This window comes from Pteropus vampyrus, unplaced genomic scaffold (genome assembly GCF_000151845.1).
Source record: "Pteropus vampyrus isolate Shadow unplaced genomic scaffold, Pvam_2.0 Scaffold107, whole genome shotgun sequence".
Lineage (NCBI taxonomy): Eukaryota > Metazoa > Chordata > Mammalia > Chiroptera > Pteropodidae > Pteropus > Pteropus vampyrus.
The window spans coordinates 1,136,342-1,161,290 of record NW_011888888.1 but is presented as its reverse complement, the minus strand read 5'-3'; the positions used below and the strand labels follow the sequence as shown (position 1 = coordinate 1,161,290).

At 34.6% G+C, this 24,949-nt stretch overlaps 1 protein-coding gene across 1 annotated transcript in view; it reads right to left on the bottom strand.

Annotated features, from left to right (window-relative positions):
* Positions 1-24,949, bottom strand: part of FBXL13 (F-box and leucine rich repeat protein 13) — a 283,144-nt gene that overhangs the window by 241,884 nt on the left and 16,311 nt on the right. The window contains exons 4-7 of the mRNA XM_011365209.2: positions 15,199-15,266; positions 14,259-14,413; positions 13,245-13,354; positions 10,964-11,128 (exon numbers count right to left, since the gene is read on the bottom strand). Coding sequence (XP_011363511.1) covers positions 10,964-11,128; positions 13,245-13,354; positions 14,259-14,413; positions 15,199-15,266 — 498 coding nt within the window. The remainder of the gene's footprint in view (positions 1-10,963; positions 11,129-13,244; positions 13,355-14,258; positions 14,414-15,198; positions 15,267-24,949) is intronic.

Below are 24,949 nucleotides of genomic sequence, written 5' to 3'. Positions count from 1 at the left end.
AAGATGTGTATGGATGGTACGTTTGAAAAGAAAGGAGATAGATCAGGAAAACAAGATTGAGAAAAAGAGTCAATAACTTGAAGAAATTCCTACTTGATGATATTTATTTTCTCAGTGAAGAAAGGTGGAAAGTGAAGGTAAAAGGCAATGATGTGGGAGAATATTAGTCTACTCCAGCTGCCATATTAGTCTACTCTGCCTGCCATAAGAAAACACCATAGAGTAGGTTGCTTAACCAACAGAAATTTATTTCTCAGAGTTCTGGAGGCTGGGAAATCCAAGATCAAGGTTCTGGATAATTTGATTCCTGGGAAATCCAAGATCAAGGTTCTGGATAATTTGATTCCTGGTGAGAGCTCTCTTCTTGGCTTTCAGATGGCTGCCTTACTGTTGTGCCCTCTCATGGCAGAGAGAGAGCAAGCTCTGGTGTCTCTTACACCAAACTCTTGAACTTGGACTTCACTTTTGGAACTTTGTTTAACCTTTATCACTTCTTCACAGAACCTATCTTTACGTATAGTTACGTAATAAGAGTTTAAAAAGTCTCTGTAAAAAATGGAAGGAAGAGACCCATAGAAAGATAGACAGGCACTGTTTTGGACCAGTGAGGCTGGATACCATGTAGATTCAGAAAACAATTAACAGTCTTCTACTTTCAGCCATAATGAGGTAAACTGGTACCAGACCATCCTTCCCACCATACACAACTAGAGAACTGGAAAAATATATGAAATGACTGCTTTCAGATGTTGAACAACAGACATTACAACATTATGATCTCTGAAAGAAGGGAAATAAATAAGATGACCCTTATGCTAGCCCAGGCTTTTTGCCTGGAGGCATTATTTATTAGCTGCTTATGGGGAAGTCTGGCAGTCTCCCTAAACCAAGGAGATAGATAATGGAGTTCAAGGATTTTGAGGTTGCTGGAATTTATGGGCAAAGTACTGGAAAAGTGGTAGTTACATAAAAAAAAAAAAAATACGAGATTCTACATAGGGATCCTATCATCTTTGACTGTATTCTAAGCTATGTGTGTTGGCTGACATTCCGTGAGGCTGAACAAAAAATGACTATCAGGGACAAAACGTCTACCAAGGATCTATAAGGAGAACAACTACTGGAATTCATACAGGACTGAGAAATTTATAAGTTGAGACAAATCAGAGTGGAGATGTCATTGAACGTGGGGCATTCAGTGAAGAGCCAGAAAGGTCACATGATAGGAAGAATAAACTAGCCTTAAAGTAAAAGTTACTCTAGACTTTCTTTAACAAAGCTTAAATATAAGCTGAAAAGAGATTAAATTTATCTTCAAGTAAATTAATTGCCTAGTAAAACAAAAGTCAACACTCCTTAAAGAAAGACAACACCATCCACGCATTCAACAATGTAACTTACAAAATACCTCACATGTAATAAAAAACAATTACTTTATTTGTAAAGAAGCAGGAAAATCTAACACATAACCAGGATAAAAATATAAAGTATAGGAAGTCCTAGCCACAGCAATCAGACAAGAAAAATAAATAAAAAGCATTCAAATTGGAAAGGAAGAAGTAAAGAAGCATTATTTGCAGATGACATGATACATTATTTGCAGATAATATACAGAACCTTAACAACTCCACCAAAAAAAAAAAAAACTGTTAGAACTGATAAATGAATTCAGTAAAGTAGCAGGATACAAAATTAATATTCAGGTGCATTTTTATACACCAATAATGAACTATCAGAAAGAGAAATTAAGAAAACAATCCCATCTACATCAGAAACAATAAAATACCTAGGAATAAATTTAATCAAGGAGGTAAAAGACCCATACTTGGAAAACTATAAGATATTGATGAAAAAAAAAATGAAGAAGATACAAATAAATGAAAGGATATACTGTACTCATGGATAGGGATAATTAACATCATTAAAATATCTATACTAGCTAAAGCAATCTACAGATTCAATGCAATCTCTATCAAAATACCAATCGCAGAACTAGAACAAATAATCCTAAAATTCATATTAAATCACAAAAGACCCTGAATAACCACAGCAATTGATAAGTAAAATGAAGTTAGAGGTATCATACTACCCGATATCAAACTATAATATAAGGCTACAGTAATCAAAACACTGGCATAAAAACAGACACATAGATCAATGAAACAGAATAGAGCACCCAGAAATAAATCCACATCTATATGTTCATTTAATATATTACCAAGGAGGCAAGAATATACAGTGGGGTAAAGACAGTCTATTTAATAAATGGTGTTGGGAAAACTGGATAGACACATGCAAAAGAATGAAACTGGAGCACTTTCTTATACCATATACAAGAATAAACTCAAAATAGATTGAAGACTTAAATGTAATACCTGAAACCATAAAACTCTTAGAAGAAAATATAGGCAGTAAACTCTTTGACATCACTCTTGTGACATTTTTTTGGATATGTTCCCTCAGGGAAGGGAAACAAAAGAAAAAAAGTAAAAAGGATTATATCAAACTGAAGAGTTTTTGCACAGCAAAGAAAGTCATCAACAAAATGAAAGGACAGACTACTGAATGGAAAAAAATATTTGCCAATGATACATGTGATAAGGGGTTAATATCCAAATTTTATAAAAAATTCATACAACTCGACACCCAAATATCTCCAAATAATCCAATTAAAAAATGGGCAGAGGACCTGAATATATATTTCTCCAAAGAGGACATACAGATGGCCAATAGACATATGAAAAGATGCTCAATGCCACTAATCGTCAGGGATATGTAAATTAAAACCACAATGAGATATCGCCTCACACCTGTCAGAATGGCTATCATCAATAAATCAACAAATAAGTGTTGGTAAGATTGTGGAGAAAATAGAACTCTCCTGCTGTTGGTGGAATTGTAAATTGGTGCAGCCATTATGGAAAACAGTATGGAAGTTCCTCAAAAAAATTAAAATAGAACTACTTATGACCCAGCAATTCCACTTCTGAGTATTTATCCGAAGAAACACGGAACGCTAATTCAAAAAGACACATGCGTCTGGGTCAGAAAAAAAAAATGGTGTAGATGATAGAGGCTCTGTTCATCCCTTTGACAACCAAATCAAAGTTGTAACAGAAACAAGGAGCAAACAGCAAGGTAAAATAACCTGGAATCTAAATGAACAAGCCATACAACTGAGGAGAAAACTAAGAAATCACCTTGCAACGGCAGAAGGTAGGATGGGGCAAGGACACCAGGCTGCCTGGTCCTGAGTGTCTGAGTGGGACAGAGGCTGTAGCAGTGGCAACCAGCAGCTGCAGACGCCTCTTAAAGGGGCCGTGTATGCGAGCAGACTTTCGCGGTGACGGACCTGCTCACTCTGAGCACCAGCCCCGGTTCGGCTGCGCAGGAGGCACCAGGGAGTTACAGGGGGACATTGAGTTGTCCGAGTGGGGGCAAAGGTAAGACTCACTCTATACAGAGTGCCTGTGGTATCCATTGTTCCTCTGTTAAGCCCTCTTCACTCTCAGTGTACAGACTCAGCACCGCCACAGCCAATACCTCATCAAACTGGATTAACAGAGGTCGCTCTGCCCAGAGAATTTCCTGAAACTCCACCTCCCCCAACTCACGGCCCCATCCAAGCCACATCCAGGCATGTCCTCGTTTAGTCAGGTGCCCCTGGTGGCTGAGCAGCTCCTCTCACACTGGTGGCAGCTGGCCTCGGTTTCTGGTGTGGCCTTTTGAGGCAACTATAAGCACAGCATCTGTGGATTTCTTGCTGAATCTTAACAGGTGGCCCCGGAGGGGTAGAGGCTTGGGCTAAGAAGTTTGGTCTGCAGCTGAACCCCTCTCAGGACTGTACCACTGGACGCCTACTTTACAAATCCACACTAATAAGACCGGGAGACTTAGGAGCTTTCCTTAGTACATAGAAACAGACACAGAAAGGCAGCCAAAATGGGAAGACAAAGAAGCAGAAACCAAATGAGAGAACAGAACAGAGATGTGTAAATAATGGATCAAGCAATCTAACAGATATAGAGTTCAAAACACTGGTTATAAAGATGCTCAATGAACTTATGGGAAGTGTAGATTAATTCAGTGAGAATTTCAAGAAAGAGATAAAAAACATAAAAATGGAAATGGAAATTATAAAAAGGAACCAGTCAGAAATGAAGAACACATTATCTGAGATGAGAAATATATTAAATAGAATAAACAAAGTGAATAAAGAAGAGGATCAAATGACCTATGTAGAAGATGGGAAAGCCAAGGCGCTCAATCAGAATGCCAAGAAAAAAGAAATCAAAAGTATAATAATGATTTAAGGAGCCTATGGGACACTATTAAAGGTAAAAGTATCCATGTCATCGGGGTACCTAAAGGAAAACAAGACGTTGAACAGCTATTTGAGGAAATAATGATGGAATACTTCCCTAACCTGATGAAGGAAATAGACTTACAACCTCAGAAAGCTCAGAGAGTCCCCAAAACCAGGAACCCAAAGAGGCCCGCACCAAGACATATCATAATTAAAGTGCCAAAGTTTAAATACAAAGAGAGAATCTTAAAAGCAGCAAGAGAAAAGTAGTTAGTTACCTACAAGGGAGCACACATAAGACTGGCAGCTGATTTCTCAAAAGAAACTATGCTGGACAGAAGGGTTTGGCAAAAAATATTTGACATGATGAAAACCCAGGATCTACAACCAAGAATACTTTATCCAGCAAAGCTATCATTTGGAGTTGAAGGATAGATAAAGAGCTTCTCAGACAAAAATAAGCTAAAGGATTTTATCATTGCCAAGCCAGTATTACAAAAAATGTTGGATAGACTTCTTTAAGAAGAAAAAATATGTATCAAAAACAGAGATAAAGAATGGTAATAACTACATTCCTATCAACAAGTACCTCTAATAGAAAAGAATTAAGTCCTCCAACCAAAAGATAGAGTGGCTGAATGGATAAAAAACAAGACCCCTACATATGCTGCCTTATAAGAGACTCACTTCAGATTAAAAGACTACACGGACTAAAAAGAAGGAAATGGAAAATGATATTGCCTTGATAGACCCAGAGGGTATTGCACTGAATGAAATGGTCTGATAGAGAAAGACAAATATCTCACAATTTCATGTACATGTGGAATCTAACGAACAAAATCAACAATGGCAACAAAGGCAGAAATAAACTCATAGAATATTTAGAGGGATACTAGATGGGAGGGAAGTTGGGAGGGACAAAAAAAAAAGGCAAAGGGATTAAGAGGTGCAAATGAATAGCTACAGAATAGACATGGATATGTAGAGTGTAGCATAGGGAAAATGGTTAATAATGTAATAAATATGTAAAGAGTACTAGATTTAGTAGGGTGATCACTTTATGAGTTATATGGATCTCTGATCACTATGCTATACAACTAAAACCAGTATATTATTGTATGCCAACTATAATTGAAAAAAACTCATTGAATTGTACAATGTAAATACAAGCAACTAGTTGTCTATTATATTTCAACAAAGACAAAAAAAGATATAACTGAAAACATTTTTTAAAAATGACAGGGGAAAATATAAGAAGATATTTAATTGTGTTAATTACTGAGATACTTATTTGTCAAAAAATACATAATAGGAATTATTAAAAGCTAGAAAAAGTAGGGAAAAGAGGGAATTAAAATATCAAAAAATAAAAGTTAAGTATGTCTGTACTCCCAAATGCTTGGCAATATCCCTGCTTTGCTCTCAAAGGCAGTGATGCAGCAGTTTATTAATCCGTGAAAATAGGAAGACGGATAGAGTGAAGAGGTTAGCAATTCATGTAGTTTCAGCTCTACAAAAACCAGCATCACTAACAGTAGGGCTACTCTGGAGGAGAATAAAGAGCAAGCACAAGACAGGCGGTTCAGTTTACAAACTATTATTGAGGCCAAGTACATGGTCCCTGCCCTTGAAGAGTTAAATATTGACAAAGGCTACAGATCAGGTCTAGGGAAGTACAGAGATGAGCAAATGGGGGAAAAAGGATGCTCATATAAATCAAGGTAGGTTTTAATGAATTTTATTTTCTGTATCTGTAAAATGGACACACTGCTCAATAATGTTCTTGAAATGACTGGGAGAGGATACATAATTTGAATTCAAATGTCACCTGTCTTCTCTTTCCATAAATATTCTTTCATTAGCATCAATAACAGGTATTATACAAAACCAATTAAAAAAAAAAAGACACATGCATCCCTATGTTCATTGCAACATTATTTATAACAGGCCAGATATGGAAACAATTTAAGTGTCCATCAACAGACTAAAGGATAAAGAACGAAACATTGCAATTTGGGGCTACATGCATGGACACAGAGGGTATTGTGCTGAGTGGAGTAAGTCAGATAAAGACAAATGCCAAATGATATCACTTACATGTGGAATCTAAAGAACAAAATAAACAAAACATAAACAGACTTATAGATACAGAGAACATTTTGATGGTTGTCTCATGGGAGGAGGGTTGAGGGAATGGGTGAAAAAGGGGAAAAGATTAAGATGTACAAATTGCACTCTTTTTGCTACATCTACGGTGAGGATGAAGGCCATTCTCAGCAATCAAACTGTCAACATTTGAGAAAATGTGGGATGCACAGTTATTGTGAAGGGCTCCAGAGGCACCCTTCAGAGGAATTTTAATCACATCAATGTAGAATTCAGTCTCCTTGGGAAAGAAAGAAAAAGGAGAGGCTCCAGGTTGACAAATGCTGAGGAAATAGAAATGAACAGGCTACTGTTCTCACTCTCTGTACTCATGTACAGCGGGGGTCCCCAACCCCCAGGTCATGGACAGTACTGGTCTGTAGCCTATTAGGAGCCAGGCTGCCCAGCAGGAGGTGAGCGGCGGGTGAGTGAGTGAAGCCTCATCTGTATTTGCAGCCACTCCCCAGCACTAGCATCACCGCCTCAGCTCTACCTCAGATCAGCAGGCATTAGATTCTCAAAGGAGCACTGATCTCTAGTGCCAAAATGGTTGGGGACCGCATATGTACAGAATATAAACAAAGGTGTTACGTTGGGCTTCAGTTACAAGATGAGGTCTGTGTATGCTCGCTTCCCCATCAACACTGTTATTTGAGAGAATGGTTCCTTTGTTGAAATCTAAAATTTCTTGAGTGAAATATACATGCACAGGGTTAGAATGAGGTCAGGTATCATTTGTTCAGTATCTCAAGTCCAGAAAAATGAGTTAATTTTTGAAGGAAACAACATTATACTTGTATCAAATTCAGCTGCTTTGATTCAACAAGCCACAAGAGATAAAAACAAGAATATCAGAAAATTTTGAGATGGTATCTATGTTTCTGGAAAAAATAAAACAGTTCAGCAGGCTGATGAATAAGATCTAAGTTGTCCAGCAGAAATGCCAAGATGTTGGGTGATTCCTCAGACTTATTTGAGATAAGATATTTTAAAGGTGCAATAAAAGTCTCATATTGCCAAAAAAAATGTACAAATAGCTAGTTATTAAAACAGTCACAGGGATGTTAAGTACAGCATAGGCAATATAGACAATTATGTTGTAATATATATGTATGGTGTCAGATGGGTTCTAGACATATAGGGGTGATCACTTCATCAGTTTCATGAATGTTTATGTTGAACACCTGAAACTAATATAATATTGTATGTCAACTGTAATTAGAAAATGAAAAAGTAAACACATAGAGAAACTTTAGGGGTAACAGAACTAGTAGACAATTTCTTTAAAACAACTATTATAAAAAGTTTCAACAATTTAAAAGAAAAAAATTAAGAAGAAAAGCAAAAATCTTTTGAATGAACCAAATAAAATTTCCCTAGAGAGCAAGCAGGGTGAGAAGGGTCTCTATCCACATGGAGGATAACCAGCATACAGTGCCAGAGCCTGAGAGGGACGAGGGTGGTGTCCCTAATAAAGGGCAGCCAGAATGGGATGTCAGAGACTGAGCAGAACAAGGAGGGTAAACCAAAGAAGGGAATCCCTGTGTAAGATACCAGGGGCCAAGTTGGATGTGGAAAGAGCTATGGGGGCTGGGGGACATAGCTATAGGGGCTGGGGGACCAGCCTACACAGTGTAAGGAGGGCATCCCCAAAGAGGGGCAGCCTATGCATGGGTGTCAGAGCCTGAGTAGGGTAAAGAGTGCATCTATGTAGGAAGGCACTCAGTGCATGGTGTTTTATTCCAAACAAAGTTAAGAAGACAAATACATAGCGGGAAAGGCAACTGGCATAGGATGTCAGAGCCCAGACAATATGAGAAGGACCTCTGCACAAGAAGGTGGCCTGATAAGAGATGTCAAAGCCTAAGCAAAATGAAGAAGGTATCCACACAGGGACGGGATAGGAGCAGCAATGTATATGACTGGTTACACACAGGGAAGGTGAGCAAATAAGTATATTAAGAATAATAAGAGCAGGGATTCTTACTGCTAGAGGAAGATATTGCAAATATGGAAAGGGAGAAACTAGAAATAAGCCTTGTGGTGCTAATTAGGAGCTAGAAGTATCCATGTACAATTTAGGTTTTCAGTTAGTAGAGGTATGTAGATATGGAAATAAATGTGTAAATGTGTGTGCTACTTATAGTCTCTAGGTGTATCTACTGAGACCGCATTGGAGAAGCGCCACTCCAATGGCAATGAACACAGGTAGTGCTCAACTTGGTTTCCATGTACATTAAAAAGGACTCAGGGAATCTTGGAGAAAATAACCTATCCAGAGTGGGGAAAGTACAAGATGAGCCCAGGACATCGTGCTGTGCTACAAAGTAAGAAAGGATGATGGTTGCCTGTCAAAAGGACAAGGAAGGAAACTTGAAAGGACTCCAACTGTCCAAATCTGGGACAATTCGAACACCAAAATAAATAGTGGTAGTTGTGGATTATAACCATTAAATAAACTAGAAAGCCACAAGTCCATGCTGATATAAATAAATAAACAAATTGAGATGAGGAATGAGAATATTTTAAAGTAACTACCCACAAAATGCATAGCAGTTATAAAGGGGGAAACTGTATAGTGGAGAAGGCTGGCAGACACCATCTTAATAAAGTGATCAAAGTGACTGTCACCAACGATGGGCAAATCCAAATCCCATGCCACTGATATGATGCAGTGAGAAGAGCACAGCAAGATGTCTGGTATTTCTAACAAAAATACATAACCTGGATACATTCTTGAGGAAACATGAAATAAGCTCAAATTAAGAGATATTCTGCAATAAAACTGGCCCAATCTTCATGTCAAGGTTACGAAAATTAAAGAAAGACTGAGGAACAGTTGTGGAGTAAAGGAGACTAAGAAGACATGACAATTATTGTATGTGATTCGGGACTGGATCGTTTGGCATTATTTGGATGTTGCTAGGACAAGTAGAGAAATGTGAATTGAATCTGAGGATTTTGATGACTGTAAGAGAACACCTTGTTTACAGGAAATACAGTAGTAATGGGGTATCATGTCAGCAACTTACTCTCAAATTGTTTAGGAAAAAAAGTTCTTTGTACTGTACTTGCAACTTTTATGTAAGTTTCAGATTATTAAAAGTAAAAAATACTGAATAAAATATAATTAACTGTTTAAAGCAAAAATAAATCATATTAAAGGTTTTATAAATACATAGAAATAAAATTAATGGCAATAATAGCACAAAGCACAGAAGAAGGAAAATGAAAGCATACTCTTGTTAGGTTCTTACATTATGTGTGAAATGATAGAAAATTATTTGAAGGCCTAATCTGTCATAAGTTGAAAATGAATACTGTAAACCCTAGAGCAGCCACTAATGAACAAAGAAACATTAGCAGTCAAAAGTGTAAGAGTTTAAAGACAAAACAGCTACATAATTGGAGGAAGGAGTGTGATATGGCTTAGAAAAATAGAGTTTATTATATGAAGCTTTAAATTTTCTCTCATCAAAAACTCCATAGGCAAAATTGAAAGCAAACATGAGTGTATAGGGAGAAAAATCTCAAATATATTTCAGGTAGATGGTTCTTATTACCAATATATAAAGAGCTATTACAAACTAATAAGAAAATTATAGGAATTCAAATTTTATAAAGAATAAGATATGAGCAGGCAATTTATAAAGAGAAAAGAATAGGCAAAAATATCCTTATCCTAACTTGATGTTATACATAAAGTATAAGATTAGATGTAGATATAGATCTTGTACCCAAAAATAATTTGAGCTCAGTTCTGTACATTTAGAAGGGTGGATTTAATACATGGGATTTTATAATGTAAAGCTGCCGTCAACCAGAATAAGGTGACATTTTACAATTCTTCCACCACTTGTCAGGTAGTCTCAAACAATGAAGAAACCTGAATTAGGTCTGAGGATGCCCTTGATTACAGGAAATACACCAATAATATTCAGAGGTGATGGGGTATCATGTCAGCAACTTAGAAATTACTTATCTACCAAAATAGAATAGAATATAACCAGTAGTTGGAATTATGGCTTATTTTTCAGAGAATAATAAGATATAAGATATAGATGCATGATTCTTATTTTTATGAATTCACAATCTAAGGAAGATGATATGCATAACTAGCTGAATGCTGCAATAAGAGAAGCCCCATTTACTTTCCAGAGTAGAGACATAACATTTGATTAAAGGATTATAAATTAGAGATTAAAAGGTAAGCATTGGGCTATTTAAAATCTACTGCACCTTAAGTGACAACATATGTTTGAAGGAGGGAAAAAAGGAAAACATTCCTTTCATTCTTATTTCCTACAGCTTTAATTTCTCCATTTTTGATTGTTATATTTATCTTATAGGCATCCAAAAGGAATATCTCCAAAAAAATGAGATAGCTAACAGCTAGTTGTAAAAAATTTTTTTTCAAAATATGGCTTTCATCATTGATATAAGGTTCATAAAACCACTATTTAAACAGACAATTTGAAAATAACTAGTTAAGACCTATAAATTCATACGAACCTGCAATATTGCTCTTTCTGGTAATAGCGAAAGGTCACATTGAGAAATCTCACCAAGAGAGCCTTCAGACAGACTTTGTTCAGAAGAAATGGATTGTTCTTCAGCATGTTCTTTGAATTTTATCCTGTTTCTCCATCTTTTCAATTGAAGTTCATGTTTCAATATCTGCTGTGAAAATAATTTACAAATTCAGTGGAATTGATGTAAGGGTTAAATGAGATGATACACACAAAGCACAATGCTTAACACAATAATAGCACCAATTAAACATTATTTATTATCATCATCATTACATAAATTATCATTATCCAAAGCATGTTTAATATTCTCCGAACCACTAGAGCATTATAGATCATTTCCATTAGTTGTCATACAACATTGGTTTAGACAGCCACCTCAGAAAGTGTGATCCAGTCTCCTCTTTTATAGATAAGGAAGCTAAAGCCCAAAGTCAAGGTTCTGGTAGCGACAGCATTGGTATTTGGGGGCATAGAACGGAGATGGTTAGCATGAAAATAAAAAGGAGAGTCAGAGAAAAGAATTTTGGGGTTTGCCTGAAAATGGCATAATCAAGAAAAAGCCCCAAGAGTAAGTAAATAAGTGTTTCACCCATTTCACACACACACACACACACACACACACACACACACACACACACAATTTTGTTTTAATATATATAATAGACTCTAAGGAAGAACACACATTGGAGAATTAGCACACAGAAGTGTTCCCCTTTTCCCAGCACACACCTGCCATCCTCACTCCACCTAAGTGAATACAGAATGATTGTGAGGCCAAGAAATCACATAGCTAAAAAAAATATATTTTCTCTGAACACCCAATTAACTATATAATACACATCCAAAACAATATTGTCTGCTCTCGGGGTTGTTCAGTTCAAGGAGGGTGTAAAATGGACAGACTGGTCATGTACAGTTACCTATTTTGCCATTAGACAATCGATGATCAGACATCGGGGCTGGAGTCAAAACTAGTTTAGTGCACAAAGTGGTGGAAAACACTGAATGAGCAGTCCACAAAAGGCGAATGCTAGAGGACATCCGGCAAGAACACCACTTCAATACCAGTAGACGACCAACTTTTAGGTAGCAAAAACTATGCTTTAGTCATCTCAATATCCACCACAGGCTTTAGCACTGAGTAATATATCTTTTATTATGTGAGTAATATATCTTTTCATACTCTTTGTATGTGTGTAGTAGTATCATTGGTTTCAACATCTTTTGTCGTAGGAGGCCATTGATCATGCCCTCCACGACACAACTGCAAAACAGAGGGTTTAATTTCTTCCTACTTTTCTCTTTCCTATTTATCTCAACTTTGTTCTTCAAAGAATATTAATAAAAAATTACCTACTAAATAATGTAACTACAAAAATTTGCAGCACATTGGAATCCTAATCCCAGTAGTTACTGTAAATATTCTAATACATTAAATAATAATATAGTAATAGTTTAAGCTAACGAGAGATATTTTTAAGTTTGAAAGAGTTTGCTTGGGTTCTCTGTTTTAATTGCTTTAATTCCTAGTGGGAGTGTCAGTTAAGAATGATACTTTAAAAAAATAATAATAAATAAACATAAAAGGTGAAAATAAAAAAAATTAATTTAAAAAAGAATGATACTTTAAGTTAACGAGAGATATTTTTAAGTTTGAAAGAGTTTGCTTGGGTTCTCTGTTTTAATTGCTTTAATTCCTAGTGGGAGTGTCAGTTAAGAATGATACTTTAAAAAAATAATAATAAATAAACATAAAAGGTGAAAATAAAAAAAATTAATTTAAAAAAGAATGATACTTTAAGTTTAGCAATTTAGTAATTTCAAAAATAATTTAATATTAAGATAATTTATTAAATTGAAAAAAATGGCAATTTAACCTTATCTGGAAAAAATAAATTTATTCCATCTTTATCATTTATTTTTCTATTATAATCATAACAAATAGTTTCTCTTTCATTTTAAAGACATCTATATAAACTTACTTAAACAAAATTCTTAGTATCTTTAACAATAAGTTTAAACAAAATGTTAAAAGATTTTCCTTGATGTTGATAGTTGAAATGAAACAGAATTTATTAGGAGATGTTTTAGGTAGCCGAAGTATAATTTAAATTATTAAATTAAAAGAAAAGGAACCCCATCAAAAGTACATAATACTCATAATTTTAGTATTTTCCACACATAGCATTATTATCTGAGGTAACATCAATATAACAGCAAAATTTAGTTTCTAAAAAAATTAAGTTTCCAATATACCATACCAGCTCATCTTCTCTCTTTTTATAGTTATATCTTGCTTTATTCCTCCACTTAGTCAGGATATTTATTAGCTTGATATAGTTGAATATCTGTCGTATCCGCAATAGTGCTTCTGAAGAAAATTTATTAGAATACTGTACTACTGTTTCCAAAAAAAGTGTTTAATATTCTATCATATTTATAATATGAACCAATGTTGTATCTGATAATTTTGTTTGATTTTAATTACAGGGGCCAGGCCAGGAGGGAGGATGACTAAGGCAGGCTGGGGATATCACTCACAGAGGGCAGTGGCTTCACAGCTGCAGCCAATTGTTTCCTCTCAGCAATAGAGGCCCATTCCCTTAATGTTAAAACCTTTGGAGGATCCTCTTTAACTGAGATACCAGTAGTAGCCAATCAAGAGGAAATGATTCTCTGATTTGCAACGGCCGGCCATAAACAAATCAATATCTGGTGAGCTAGATAAAATCTAAGCAAAAGGCTGGAGTTCTATATCCCTGCTCCTAAGATCACGTCCATGCACTGTCCACTCATTACAACCACCAAAGTTTTAAGTAAAAGAACATATGTTTTATGCCTTATGTATAAATTAAACGAAATATCTATAAAGAATACATAACTCTCTCTAAAAGAAAATCAGTTTGGCACCTATCTATAATAAACCAGCTCTTTATGATGTAAAAAAACTGACAGTGGGTCCTATTTATACTTATATTTGTATGTACATCACAAAAATGCAGATTTTATTTTAAAAATTAAGATTTTATTTTAAATGTCTGTTTTCTATTACAATAAACTCCCTTGAGACAAATCTCATTCAATATTTTAAATTAGTGGCTTTACTTTTCATGGTAATTATCTAGACATAAAAATAATAAATAAATAAATAAATAAATAAATAAATAAATAAATAAATAAAATATAATAAATGCTCTAGTATAAACCATGCTTAACGTTTCTGATTCTTGGAATACAGGAATATAAAAAATAATTGCTACTATGTAAGAATTTACCTTTAAGTTGTTCTTTTTTACTTTTCACATAAGTGTGCCAATGACAAAATACATATTTTTGAAGTTTCAAATTGTTATATTCCATTGCTTTTTCCATTTTTTCAGCCTGAATGTCACCTTCATTTATGTGAGGTATTGCTGTGCTTTTCCAACTACTACAGGCAGAAAATACAGAAAAATAATATTTTCAGGTATGGCGATACATTACTAAATAGAGAGGGATGAAAAAGTAATAGCTTCTTGATCTCCTCAAAAACCACAGCATAGAAAGAAATCATTAAATTATTTTTATTGCTTTATTTCCAGCCAGACTTTACATTTCCTTTGGGCTTGCACTTCCCTTATTTACATCCCTGAAGCCCAGAAGACTCTTAAATCCAAAAGTGTTTTTTCATAACCTATTTTTAGAGGCAAAACTAGACCTGACCTAAACTAATTCTGCATCAAAATCTCTAGATATGACACATGGCTGCTCAGAGCTTTTATTCATTTCACTTAGTAAGAATATATGTCGCTGTAGAAATACTAATATGTTCAAATATGTTTGGTTTCAGAGTGCCACCTCAGACACCACTGAAGATGTTACATAATACAAAGTATGTATAGAGAGTATCTTTCTAAAATTGAAACAAAAAAAGGAATATAAATTTCAAAACATATCTGGTTCTAAGGGTTTCAGATAAGGAAATTATGGATCTATATTTTTGCTTTTAAAGTTTTATTTTTAAAAAAAGAAAGTGATACCTTGAAGAAATAAAGAACATATTTTAACTAAGTAAAAGCTAATTAAATATTTTAAAAAATAATAATAAATTATGGAAACATCATTGAAAACATAAAATCAGCACAACTGGCCAAAAGTGAGCTTTTCTTCATATGGAAACTATCAAGAATAAGAATACAAAGAGGAAAAAATAGTATATAAAAATCACATTCTTACCAAAAGTGGGTCTTTACTAAATTTCCAGTATAAAAAGTACATGCTTTTATCATCAATTCTGGAGTGATCTAAAATAAACAAATAAATGAAATAAACATTAGAAATAAATGCGATGCACAGGCCACTTCTGGGAGGTACACAAGAAAACTACAGCAACGGTCACATCTAAGGGGCATAACTGGGCAGTAGGAAGACAGAAATAAACTGGAAGAATTGTATATCATTTATATATTTTGGAATTTTGTTATGTATGCCTATTACCTATTTTTTAAAAGTTAAAATCACAGCTTAAAAATTTCCCAGTATGTTGAACTTACTTTAAAGCATTTGAAGGTAAGGACTATGGCATTATTATTGTTATCAGCTATGTTGATAGGAGTATAGAGTTGTGGGTCAGCTGGTCATTGTGTGTGTCACTGTTAAACGGTGATGATTTTTGCCTTCTCAAGAGTATGAAATAAGATCATTCTTTTCAGAAAAAAAAAAAAAACATACAAGAATGCCTCAGTTACCAAGCAGAAATAGAAAACCACATAAATTAAAAGTCTTAACTGAGGAATATGCTGCAAAAGATGCAAATTTATCACTTGCAACTATTCACAATAATGCACTTTAATATGTGGGAATAGCTGAAGATTGCTGAAATTGTCTGTACTTTCGGTCGATTCTTTAATATTATATTAATGCATTTATTATATGTACATGACTACTGTAAAGTGCTAATGGTGTATGTTTTCTCTTAGGTTATTCCCACCCTTATTTCTACATAACTACACAAACATATGATCACCTCTATTTGGCGTAGAGATAAGTTTGATTCAAATCTATACCAACTGCCCAGAATTCTGAATTCTACTTTTCTAAAATAACTGTTTTTCACCTTTGCATGTCGTTGTAAATGCTTTGTTCAGTTAATAGATACAGCAAACACATGTTAATCATCGATTTATTTTAGGCATACAACAAAGGTCCCTGGGCCCCCTGATGTTCTGCTTCACGCTCAATGACATTTGGAAAGTCTCATTTTAGATGGGGATTATATGCAAATTATGCTTGTGGTGAAAGAGAATGTAAATCATTGAAGTCATTCTTTACTAAATTCTAATTTTCATGGGTGAAAGGAATCCAGATAAGTAAAGAGTACAAAAAAGAAATGAGGTGACAGAGGTAAAGATAAATTTCATCTACATTATTATTTTTCAGCTCTGCTGTTGGTCCCTCAATTTCCTAAGCCTAAACTTCTCTTTAGAAGATATAACCTGGAAAGTGCTATATAAATATCTAAATGTAATAATTGATAAAATATGAGTATATAACACAATGAAATAAATGCAGTTCAAAACATTATGGTGATAATGACTTTGAAAAGAAAAATTATAATTCAGCCAGCAACACTTGAACTTGACTTTTCTTTCTAATGATCAGCTCTTTAAATCAGCAAAGAAGTGTTTCTATTCTATTCTTGAAAGGAGAAATTGAAGCCTCCATTAATTCATGATGAAAAGAGTTTGTAATTATATTTCTTTTTTCAAGTTTTTAAGAATTTTTCAAAGTTTTTTTTCTAAATTCTTATTTTAATTTTATATTATTCTCCCAGTTTTAAAAAAAATAAAACACTAATAGAATTAAAATAACCACGATTTTTTTCCTCTCTGTTGGCATCCTCTTGTTTTCTCCACAGGGAAAAGTAGCTTTAAGAGAGCATCTCTGAAGGACTGACCGGCAGCAAGAACTCCAGCCCAGTGATGCCCCATACAGCCCAGACAATGGGCTGGTCAATTGTCAGCTCCACTGCAGCTCAGCAGTACCTCTGGCCAGTCTAACTATCAGTCACATGCCAGTACTTTCAGTAACATGGTTTTACTTTCGGTACCTATGCTTTCACCATTGACGCTCCAGCAACATGCTTTCTACTCGTCCTAGCTGTTGTATATTAACTGCTTGCAAATGGAAAATATTCTCTCACCTTTTTATTCTAGATGGCAGCGTATTGTATAGAGTAGGAGCTCAACAAATATGTACAGATTGATTGAGAGAATTTAAACAACTGCCTGGATGTAGGCTTATTCTCTGCCATCTGGCCGCTACAAATGGAGAGTAAAGGATTTGGGCAACAACTCTATGGAGAAGTTGCTGGATAAAAAGCAACCTGGCATTGGTAGCAGGGTCCCCAAGCCCTAGGTGGCGGACCAGTACCGGACCGTGGCCTGTTAGGAACTGGGCCACATAGCAGGAGGTGAACAGGAGGCAAGTGAACAAAGTTTCATTTGTATTTGCAGCCACTCCTCAGCGCTAGCATCACTGCCTCAGCTCCACCTCAGAGCATTAGGCATTAGATTCTCATAAAAGCATCGGTCCCAGGTGCCAAAAATGTTGGGGACTACTGGTTAGAGGACCTCAGAGTGAGAGCCCTGTTTCCAGGACCTCACATACCATACACACCAATTTCCCACAAGGGCCGAAGCACACAGACACCTGCTAGTTACAAGTGAAGAGAGTGAGAAGGAGTGGAAGATGCATCACCATATGATTTCTGAGAGTCCAATTATACTTAAGATTAGTTTCGAGTCTGGAAATTAAAGAGCAATTCTGCCATGGGAGATAGTTTCTAAAGTTAGAGAAGCAATATCTAAGTAATAAATAAGTTGTAAAAGAATTTTTCCAACATTTACTTGGAATTCGACATTCCTTTTTTCTTTTAGGCGTGTGGTCCCATCTCCAGAGGACAATTAGAATCACCTGTGAAACTTCTTTTAAACTATCCATGCTCACTCCCTCACCGTCCTTAAGTTTTCCCCACTCTCGCCCTCTCTAGGAATCACCACTATTGATGAGTCACTATTACTACTGAGAGTACGTCTTATCCCTCATGTACGTTGGGGGCAGAAAAATGTGAAGGCTGAGTTCCAACAAGATACAATATAATTCAATGAAACTACATTTGTCTTCACACTCGAGTTTCAAGGAAATATTTTTTATAGCTGGAAATAAGTTAAAAAGAAGTAAAATACAACATGATTTCTTTTTTGAAAAGATACTAGATACAGTATAATTACAACTCAGTCTTAAAAAATATTTTATTTTAAAAAATTTCAAACTGACAGAGAAGTAGAATGAATACCCAATACCCATAGTTTACATTGAACATTGTCAATATCCTGCCATACTTGCCTTTTCTATTTTGAAGTATACATAATATATAAATCATGACATTTCATTCTGAAATATCTTAGTATCTATCTCTAAGCACATTTTCTTCACAACGACGATTCCATTATCCCACCTTAGATGATTAATAATAATCATTTAATATCATCTAATAACCACTCCATAACAAATTTCTTGAATAGTTCTCTCCAAATGTCTTATACAGGTAGTTTGTTCAAACTAGAATCTAAACAAGGGCCATATATTTGCACTGACGACTCAATTTATGTGAGGAATTTCCCACCTTCTCTTCATTATCCTTTTCTATATTTTTCAAATTTAATGAATATAAAGGACAAGGAAGGGATGGTCCCAGCCTAAATCTGATTAATTCAGTTATCTGAGCATCTCTAATGAATTTTTTTTTAAGTTCTAGAAATCAACTTAGATATTTTTGTTTTGAATTTATTTTGACAAAAGGAAGTTTTCTTCTATCATCTGAAAGAATGACTAGGATGGGGGGAGGGAAGCTGCATGACATCTCTCTTGGTCTCATGATTGGGGCTTTGAGCCTTAAGGAAGAAGATACTACACGCAAGATCCAAAAGAACTGCTCCTATGAGACACATATACTATTTGTGCAATGCAAAGTAAGGAAAGGCATTTCCTCCACCTCCATAGAGCACATGAGGCATGATGCCATCAAATTTCGTGACTTTAAATTTTAAAAATTTGAAATAACAACCAAAGTGTTCTTCAATCAATGATTGGATAAAGAAGACTTGGTTCATATATACAATGGAATATTAGTCAGCCATAAGATGAAATACTGTCATTTGCAACAGCATAGATGGATCTTGAGATTGTGGTGCTAAACGCAATGTCAGACAGAAAAAGCTGAGAACTGGATGATATCACTCATATGTGAGATATAAAACTGAAAGCAACAAATGAATAAGATAAACAAACAAACAAACACTCATAAACACAAACAACAGTTTAGTGGTCACCAGAGGGAAAGGGTGGAGGGAGGTAGATAAGGGTAAAGGAGGTCAAATATATGGTGACAGAAGATTTGACTTTGAGTGGGGAACACACAGTGCAATATACAGATGATGTATTATTGAATTGTACACTTAAAACCTACATAATTTTATTAACCAATGTCACCTCGATAAATTTAATAAAATATATACAAATCCAAAAAAATTTGAAATGTGATAAAAATGTTGCAAATGTCTTGTAAGAATTTGTCTTGTAACAAATTCTAAAATAATACAACCCCTCAAATTACAATTTTATCAAGAAGTACTTCATTTCAAAACTGGTGGCAAAATGAATGGAAAGTTTTAAGTTCATGCCACACAGTGGTACTATTTTGGCAAGTAAACGATTGTGGCTTTAGTCTTGAAGGGCAAGTTTGACTTAATAGAGGTCTTCAGAAAAGCATCTCTCAAAAAGTATGACCACCGGGTATGGTTTGAGTACAGTAAGGAGTCCAGAGAAAGGAAGGTTCTTTTGGCATCTTAAGGACTTGTGGTTGAATAAGTGCCATCTCGGTTAGACTTCGAAGTTCTCAGGAAGGGAAGGGCAGCAGTGCTAAGGCTCCACCTTCAGATGGCTTCATGGGTTTGGGACAGAGACTTAAGAGGAATTCTTGAATTCACATGAGACAGCTTTGGGATTGCTCAAAACAACTGGTTGGAATTTTTAAGGGGAAACCAGTCTCCTGTATTATGAAGCTAGGTACTAGAGGCAGTAAAATTTGGAATGTTACTATAAACTTGTTCTATTCATATCCCAGGCTGGTGAGACATAGGAAAATTTTGCAATAAATGAAGATACTGAAATACAATTAGAAATCGTTAATGCTAACTTACAAACAGATACCGAATTTTTGGATCTCTAATGTCATTAGTAATTTGTACTGTTAATTTTTAACTTTGTAAGACACTGTGCATTTATTATATGAGAAAATGGATGCATTTAAGTAATATCCATAGAAAAAAGTTTGTTTCTATAATATTCGAAGTACCTAGTATAATATTAGGAGTCTGATAAGACCCAAATGAAAAATAAATATAAATCATTAATTTCATATTATAATTTTGGGGTTTTAGCACATTATACAATTTTTCTTCTGGTGGAAAATTCCCTTTTTTTTTTTTTTTTTTGCTCCGTTTATCCTTGAAATGAGAAATTATATATTAAATTGTTTTAAGATATGTTAACATATTTTAAAGTACATGTTTTTACTTCATTTATGAGTGTCATTAATAACCCACATACTATTATTCTAGGATAAAGCTAGCATAAAAGCATGAGGTGTGTTATAAAATGAATGTTTGTGCCCTCAAAATTCTTATGTTGAAACCCAATCCCCAGTGTGATGGTATTTGAATAAGGGGTCTTTTGGAGATGATTAGGACATGAGGATGGAGCCCTCATGAGTGGGGTTAATGTCTTTATGAAGAAGACCCAGAGAGCTCTCTCTCCCATTCTGCTATGTGAGAGCAAAGCAAGAAGATGGCAGTTTATGCACCAGAAAGTAACCTCTCACCAGACACCAAATTTTGCAGTGCCTTTCTCCTGACTTTATAGCCTCCAGAACCATGAGAAATAAATCCCTGTTGTTAATAATAATCATCTGGTCTATATGGTATTTTCATTATAGCATCCTGAACAGACTTAGAGTTTATAAGTATGTGCTGAATGCACAATCTAATTTGAATCCCTGCCAACTCTGATTTTTTTTTATAGGCTATAAAAGTTACTAGTAATATGTCACAACAATACTAAAAGAAACCATATCTTTAATTCAGAAGTGAGTGGTGTCTGTAACATAGTACCATGGCACAGTATCAAGGATTGGAGTTTTCACTATGAGTAATTTTCTTATTTTTTGATCTTCTGTAAATTATTCAGAGACTTTAATGCCCAATGGGCTTTTGTGCAAGGAAAGAAATGCTCACTGCTATTTATAGTTTAGTGCTCTGTTTAATGAACACATATTTAAATAAATTCAACTTTGAAAAACTAATTTTTTCTTAAACAGGTAAACGTTTATTAAAACTTTATTAAATGAAGTCCCTGAAACAAACTAAACTAAATTAAAAACTTATGAAGATATTCTTTAGAACTTTCAAATGCCATACATAGCAAACATACATAAATGTCACATCATTAACTATTATTACTTACTTCACACTTAACATTATTCTAAAATAAACAACATAAATCTAGTTCATATCATCATTATTTCTACACTTCATTATTTTTATTTTTTTTTATTTTTATTTTTATTTCTTCCAGGTTACAGTAATACTTATATTGATGCTTTCTCTGAAAACGTTATCTACCCAATCTCAAAAGAAAAAGAAACTTTGCAAACCAGCAAGGATATTGGATGTGGTTATTAACCATTTGATTCCTGTTTGGGGCACAAGATCTGTCCACCTCTCCCAAATGCTTAAAAGCCCAGCCCCTGGGGTCATAAGTTTCCTTTTCATAGTTAAACTAAGTTTGTCTTATCAAAAATTAAGACCTTTTAGGCCCACATCTTTCATTTAGATTTTAGGGTTTTGTTACTCAATGCTCCCTGTGATAGCTTTTTCTTTTCTCTTCCATTGAATCTTTTTTTTTTTCAATAACAGTTGACATTCGATATTACTTTATATTATTTCCAGGTGTACAACATAGTGGTTAGATGTTTATATAATTTATGAAGTGATCCCCCTAATAAGTCTAGTACCCACCTGGCACTATACATAGTTATTAAATTATTACTGAGTATATTCCCTATGCTGGACTTTACATCCCTGTCACTATTTTGTAACTACCAATTTGTACTTTTTAATCCCATCACCTTTTCACACAACCCCCCAACCCCCTCTCCCATCTGGTAAACATCTAAATGTTCTCTATATCCATGAGTCTGTTTCTGTTTCTGTTTTGTTTGTATATTTTGTTCTTCAGATTCCATACATGTGAGATCAGATGGTATTTGGCTTTCTGTCTGACTTATTTCACATAGCATAATACCTCTGGGTCCATCCATGTTGTTGCAAATGGTAATATTTCATTCTTTTTATGGCTGAGCAATATCTCATTGTATATATATACCACTTCTTCTTTATCTAGTCATCTATTGATGGCCACTTAAATTGTTTCCATATCTTGCCTATTGTAAGTAATGCTGCAGTAAATGTAGGGATGCATATGTCTTTTCGAATTAGTGTTCTGGTTTTCTTCAGATAAATATCCAGAAGTGTAATTGCTGGGTCATAAGGTAGTTCTATTTTCAATTTTTTGAGAAAGCTCTATACTGTTTTTCATAGTGGCTGCAACAATTTGCAATCCCACCAACAGCGTGAGGGTTCCTTTTTCTCCACATCCTCGCCAACACTTATTTATTGACTAATGAGAGACATTCTGACAGGTGTGAGGTGATATCTCATTGCGGTTTTAATTTGCTTTTCTCTGATGATTAGTAATCTTGAGCATCTTATCATATGTCTGTTGGCCCTCTTTAGAGAAATATATATTCAGATCTTCTGCCCACTTTTTAATTGGATTGTTTGTTTTTTTAGTGTTGAGTCATAGATGAATTCTTTATAAAATTTGGATATTAACCCCTTATCAGATATATCATTGGCCAATATCTTCTCCCATTCAGTGATGGTTTCCTTCACTGCGCAAAACCTTTTTAGTCTGATGTGGTCTCATTTGTTTATTTTTTCCTTTTGTTTCCCTTGCCCAAGGAGATATGTATAAAAAATACATATTGCTAAGAGCAATTTCAGGGAGTTTACTGCCTATATTTTTTTTAGGAGTTTTACGGTTTTGTGTCTTACATGTAAGTCTTTAACCCATTTGGGGTTTATCCTTGTACATGATGTAAGAAAGTAGTCTAATTTCATTTTTTTTGCATCTCTGTCCAGTTTTCTCAACACCATTTATTGAATAGACTCTCTTTTCCCCATTGTATATTCTTGCCTCCTTATCATAGATTAATTAACCATATAGGCATGGGTTTATTTATAAGCACTCTATTCTGTTCCACTGATCTATGTGTCTGTTTTTACGCCAGTATCATGCTGTTTTGATTATTATAGGCTTATAGTATAGTTAGATATTAGGTAGCATGACACCTCCAACTTTGTTGTTCTTTCTCAAGATTGCCATGGCTGTTCGAGGTCTTTTGTGGTTCTATATAAATCTTAAGGTTTTTTCTTCTAGTTCTGTAAAAAGTGCTATGGTATTTTGACAGGGACTGCATTGAATCTATAGATTGCTTTGGGTAGTATAGACATTTTAAGGATGTTAATTCTTCCTATCTATGAGCATAGTATATTGTGATAGCGTTAGTTTAAAAGTCATATAAAGGAGTAATCTCTCGGACATACTGAGTGAGAAAAGCAAGAAGCAGAAGGCTATATATAGTCTGCTACTTCTGTGGAAAAGTCAAAGTTGAGGAGAATATAGTGTTTTTGCTCAAATTTTTCAAAAAGAAGCAATAGACAAAGATAAATTGGTTACCTAGAGAAAGGGATATAGAGGCAGAAATAGAAACGATACTCTCAAAATACTCATCATTTTATTGTTTTAATTTTGTTGCCACGTAATGTTATACATAATTGAAAGAGCATAATTATATCAAAGAGGAAAAAAGGTTACCATTGACACACAAAAAAAGAATTAATTCAGGTAACAAAAAAATCTACTATTTTTACTGAAAATACCTGATAGGACATACATCTTAAAGACAAAAAGAACTGCATAATTTTCTTGAACTGCATTCAGTTGTTTTATTGTTAGTGGGCTTGTGGTATTGTTATTCCAAAATCATTATATGTGTATCGTAGAATAAAACAAAAATCAATTACATTAATGTCTATAGGAATCAAGATTCATTAAAAGTGGGTCAACCAGACCACAGGTGCCTCCTGATGTGATACATTAGGAGGAATACAACTCCGCTATGCAATATTCTTGTCACCAAGAGAAAAGAACCTGAACATTATTAAGTTTGTAGGTGTAACTACAAACTTGCAGAAAATACAAGAAACAGAACAAATGAAATGACACCAGAGGAACCAATGAGAATGTGGGACCTTTTACATGACAAATGATCTGTTTTCTTCAATAAATAAGTGGCATGGAAAAAAATAAGAACTAACTATTGTAAATTACAAGAGACATTAGATACATAACAACCAAGCCAATATGTGGATACTGTATGAATTTCAACTTGGAGCCATATGTAAAAAGGCACTTTTGAGACAATTTGGGAAACCTGAATATGGACTGAACATAGACTTTATATAACTGAATATAATCAGCACTGGGTTATAGTCAGGAATTAATACTAATTTCATTGCGTAGACAATGACACTGTGGTATGTTCTCTAAAAGTACCATTTCCTGTTAGAGATGCACACTTAAATGTTTCTTGGTAAAATAATACAATTCCTGGGAATTGTATCTGCTTTCTTATACTCCAGCAAAAAAAGAAAAGGGGAGAATAATTAGCAAGATTGACAAAATGTTGATTATTGTTGAAGCTAGATGATGGTGGACCTTATGGCATTCTTTCTACTTTTGT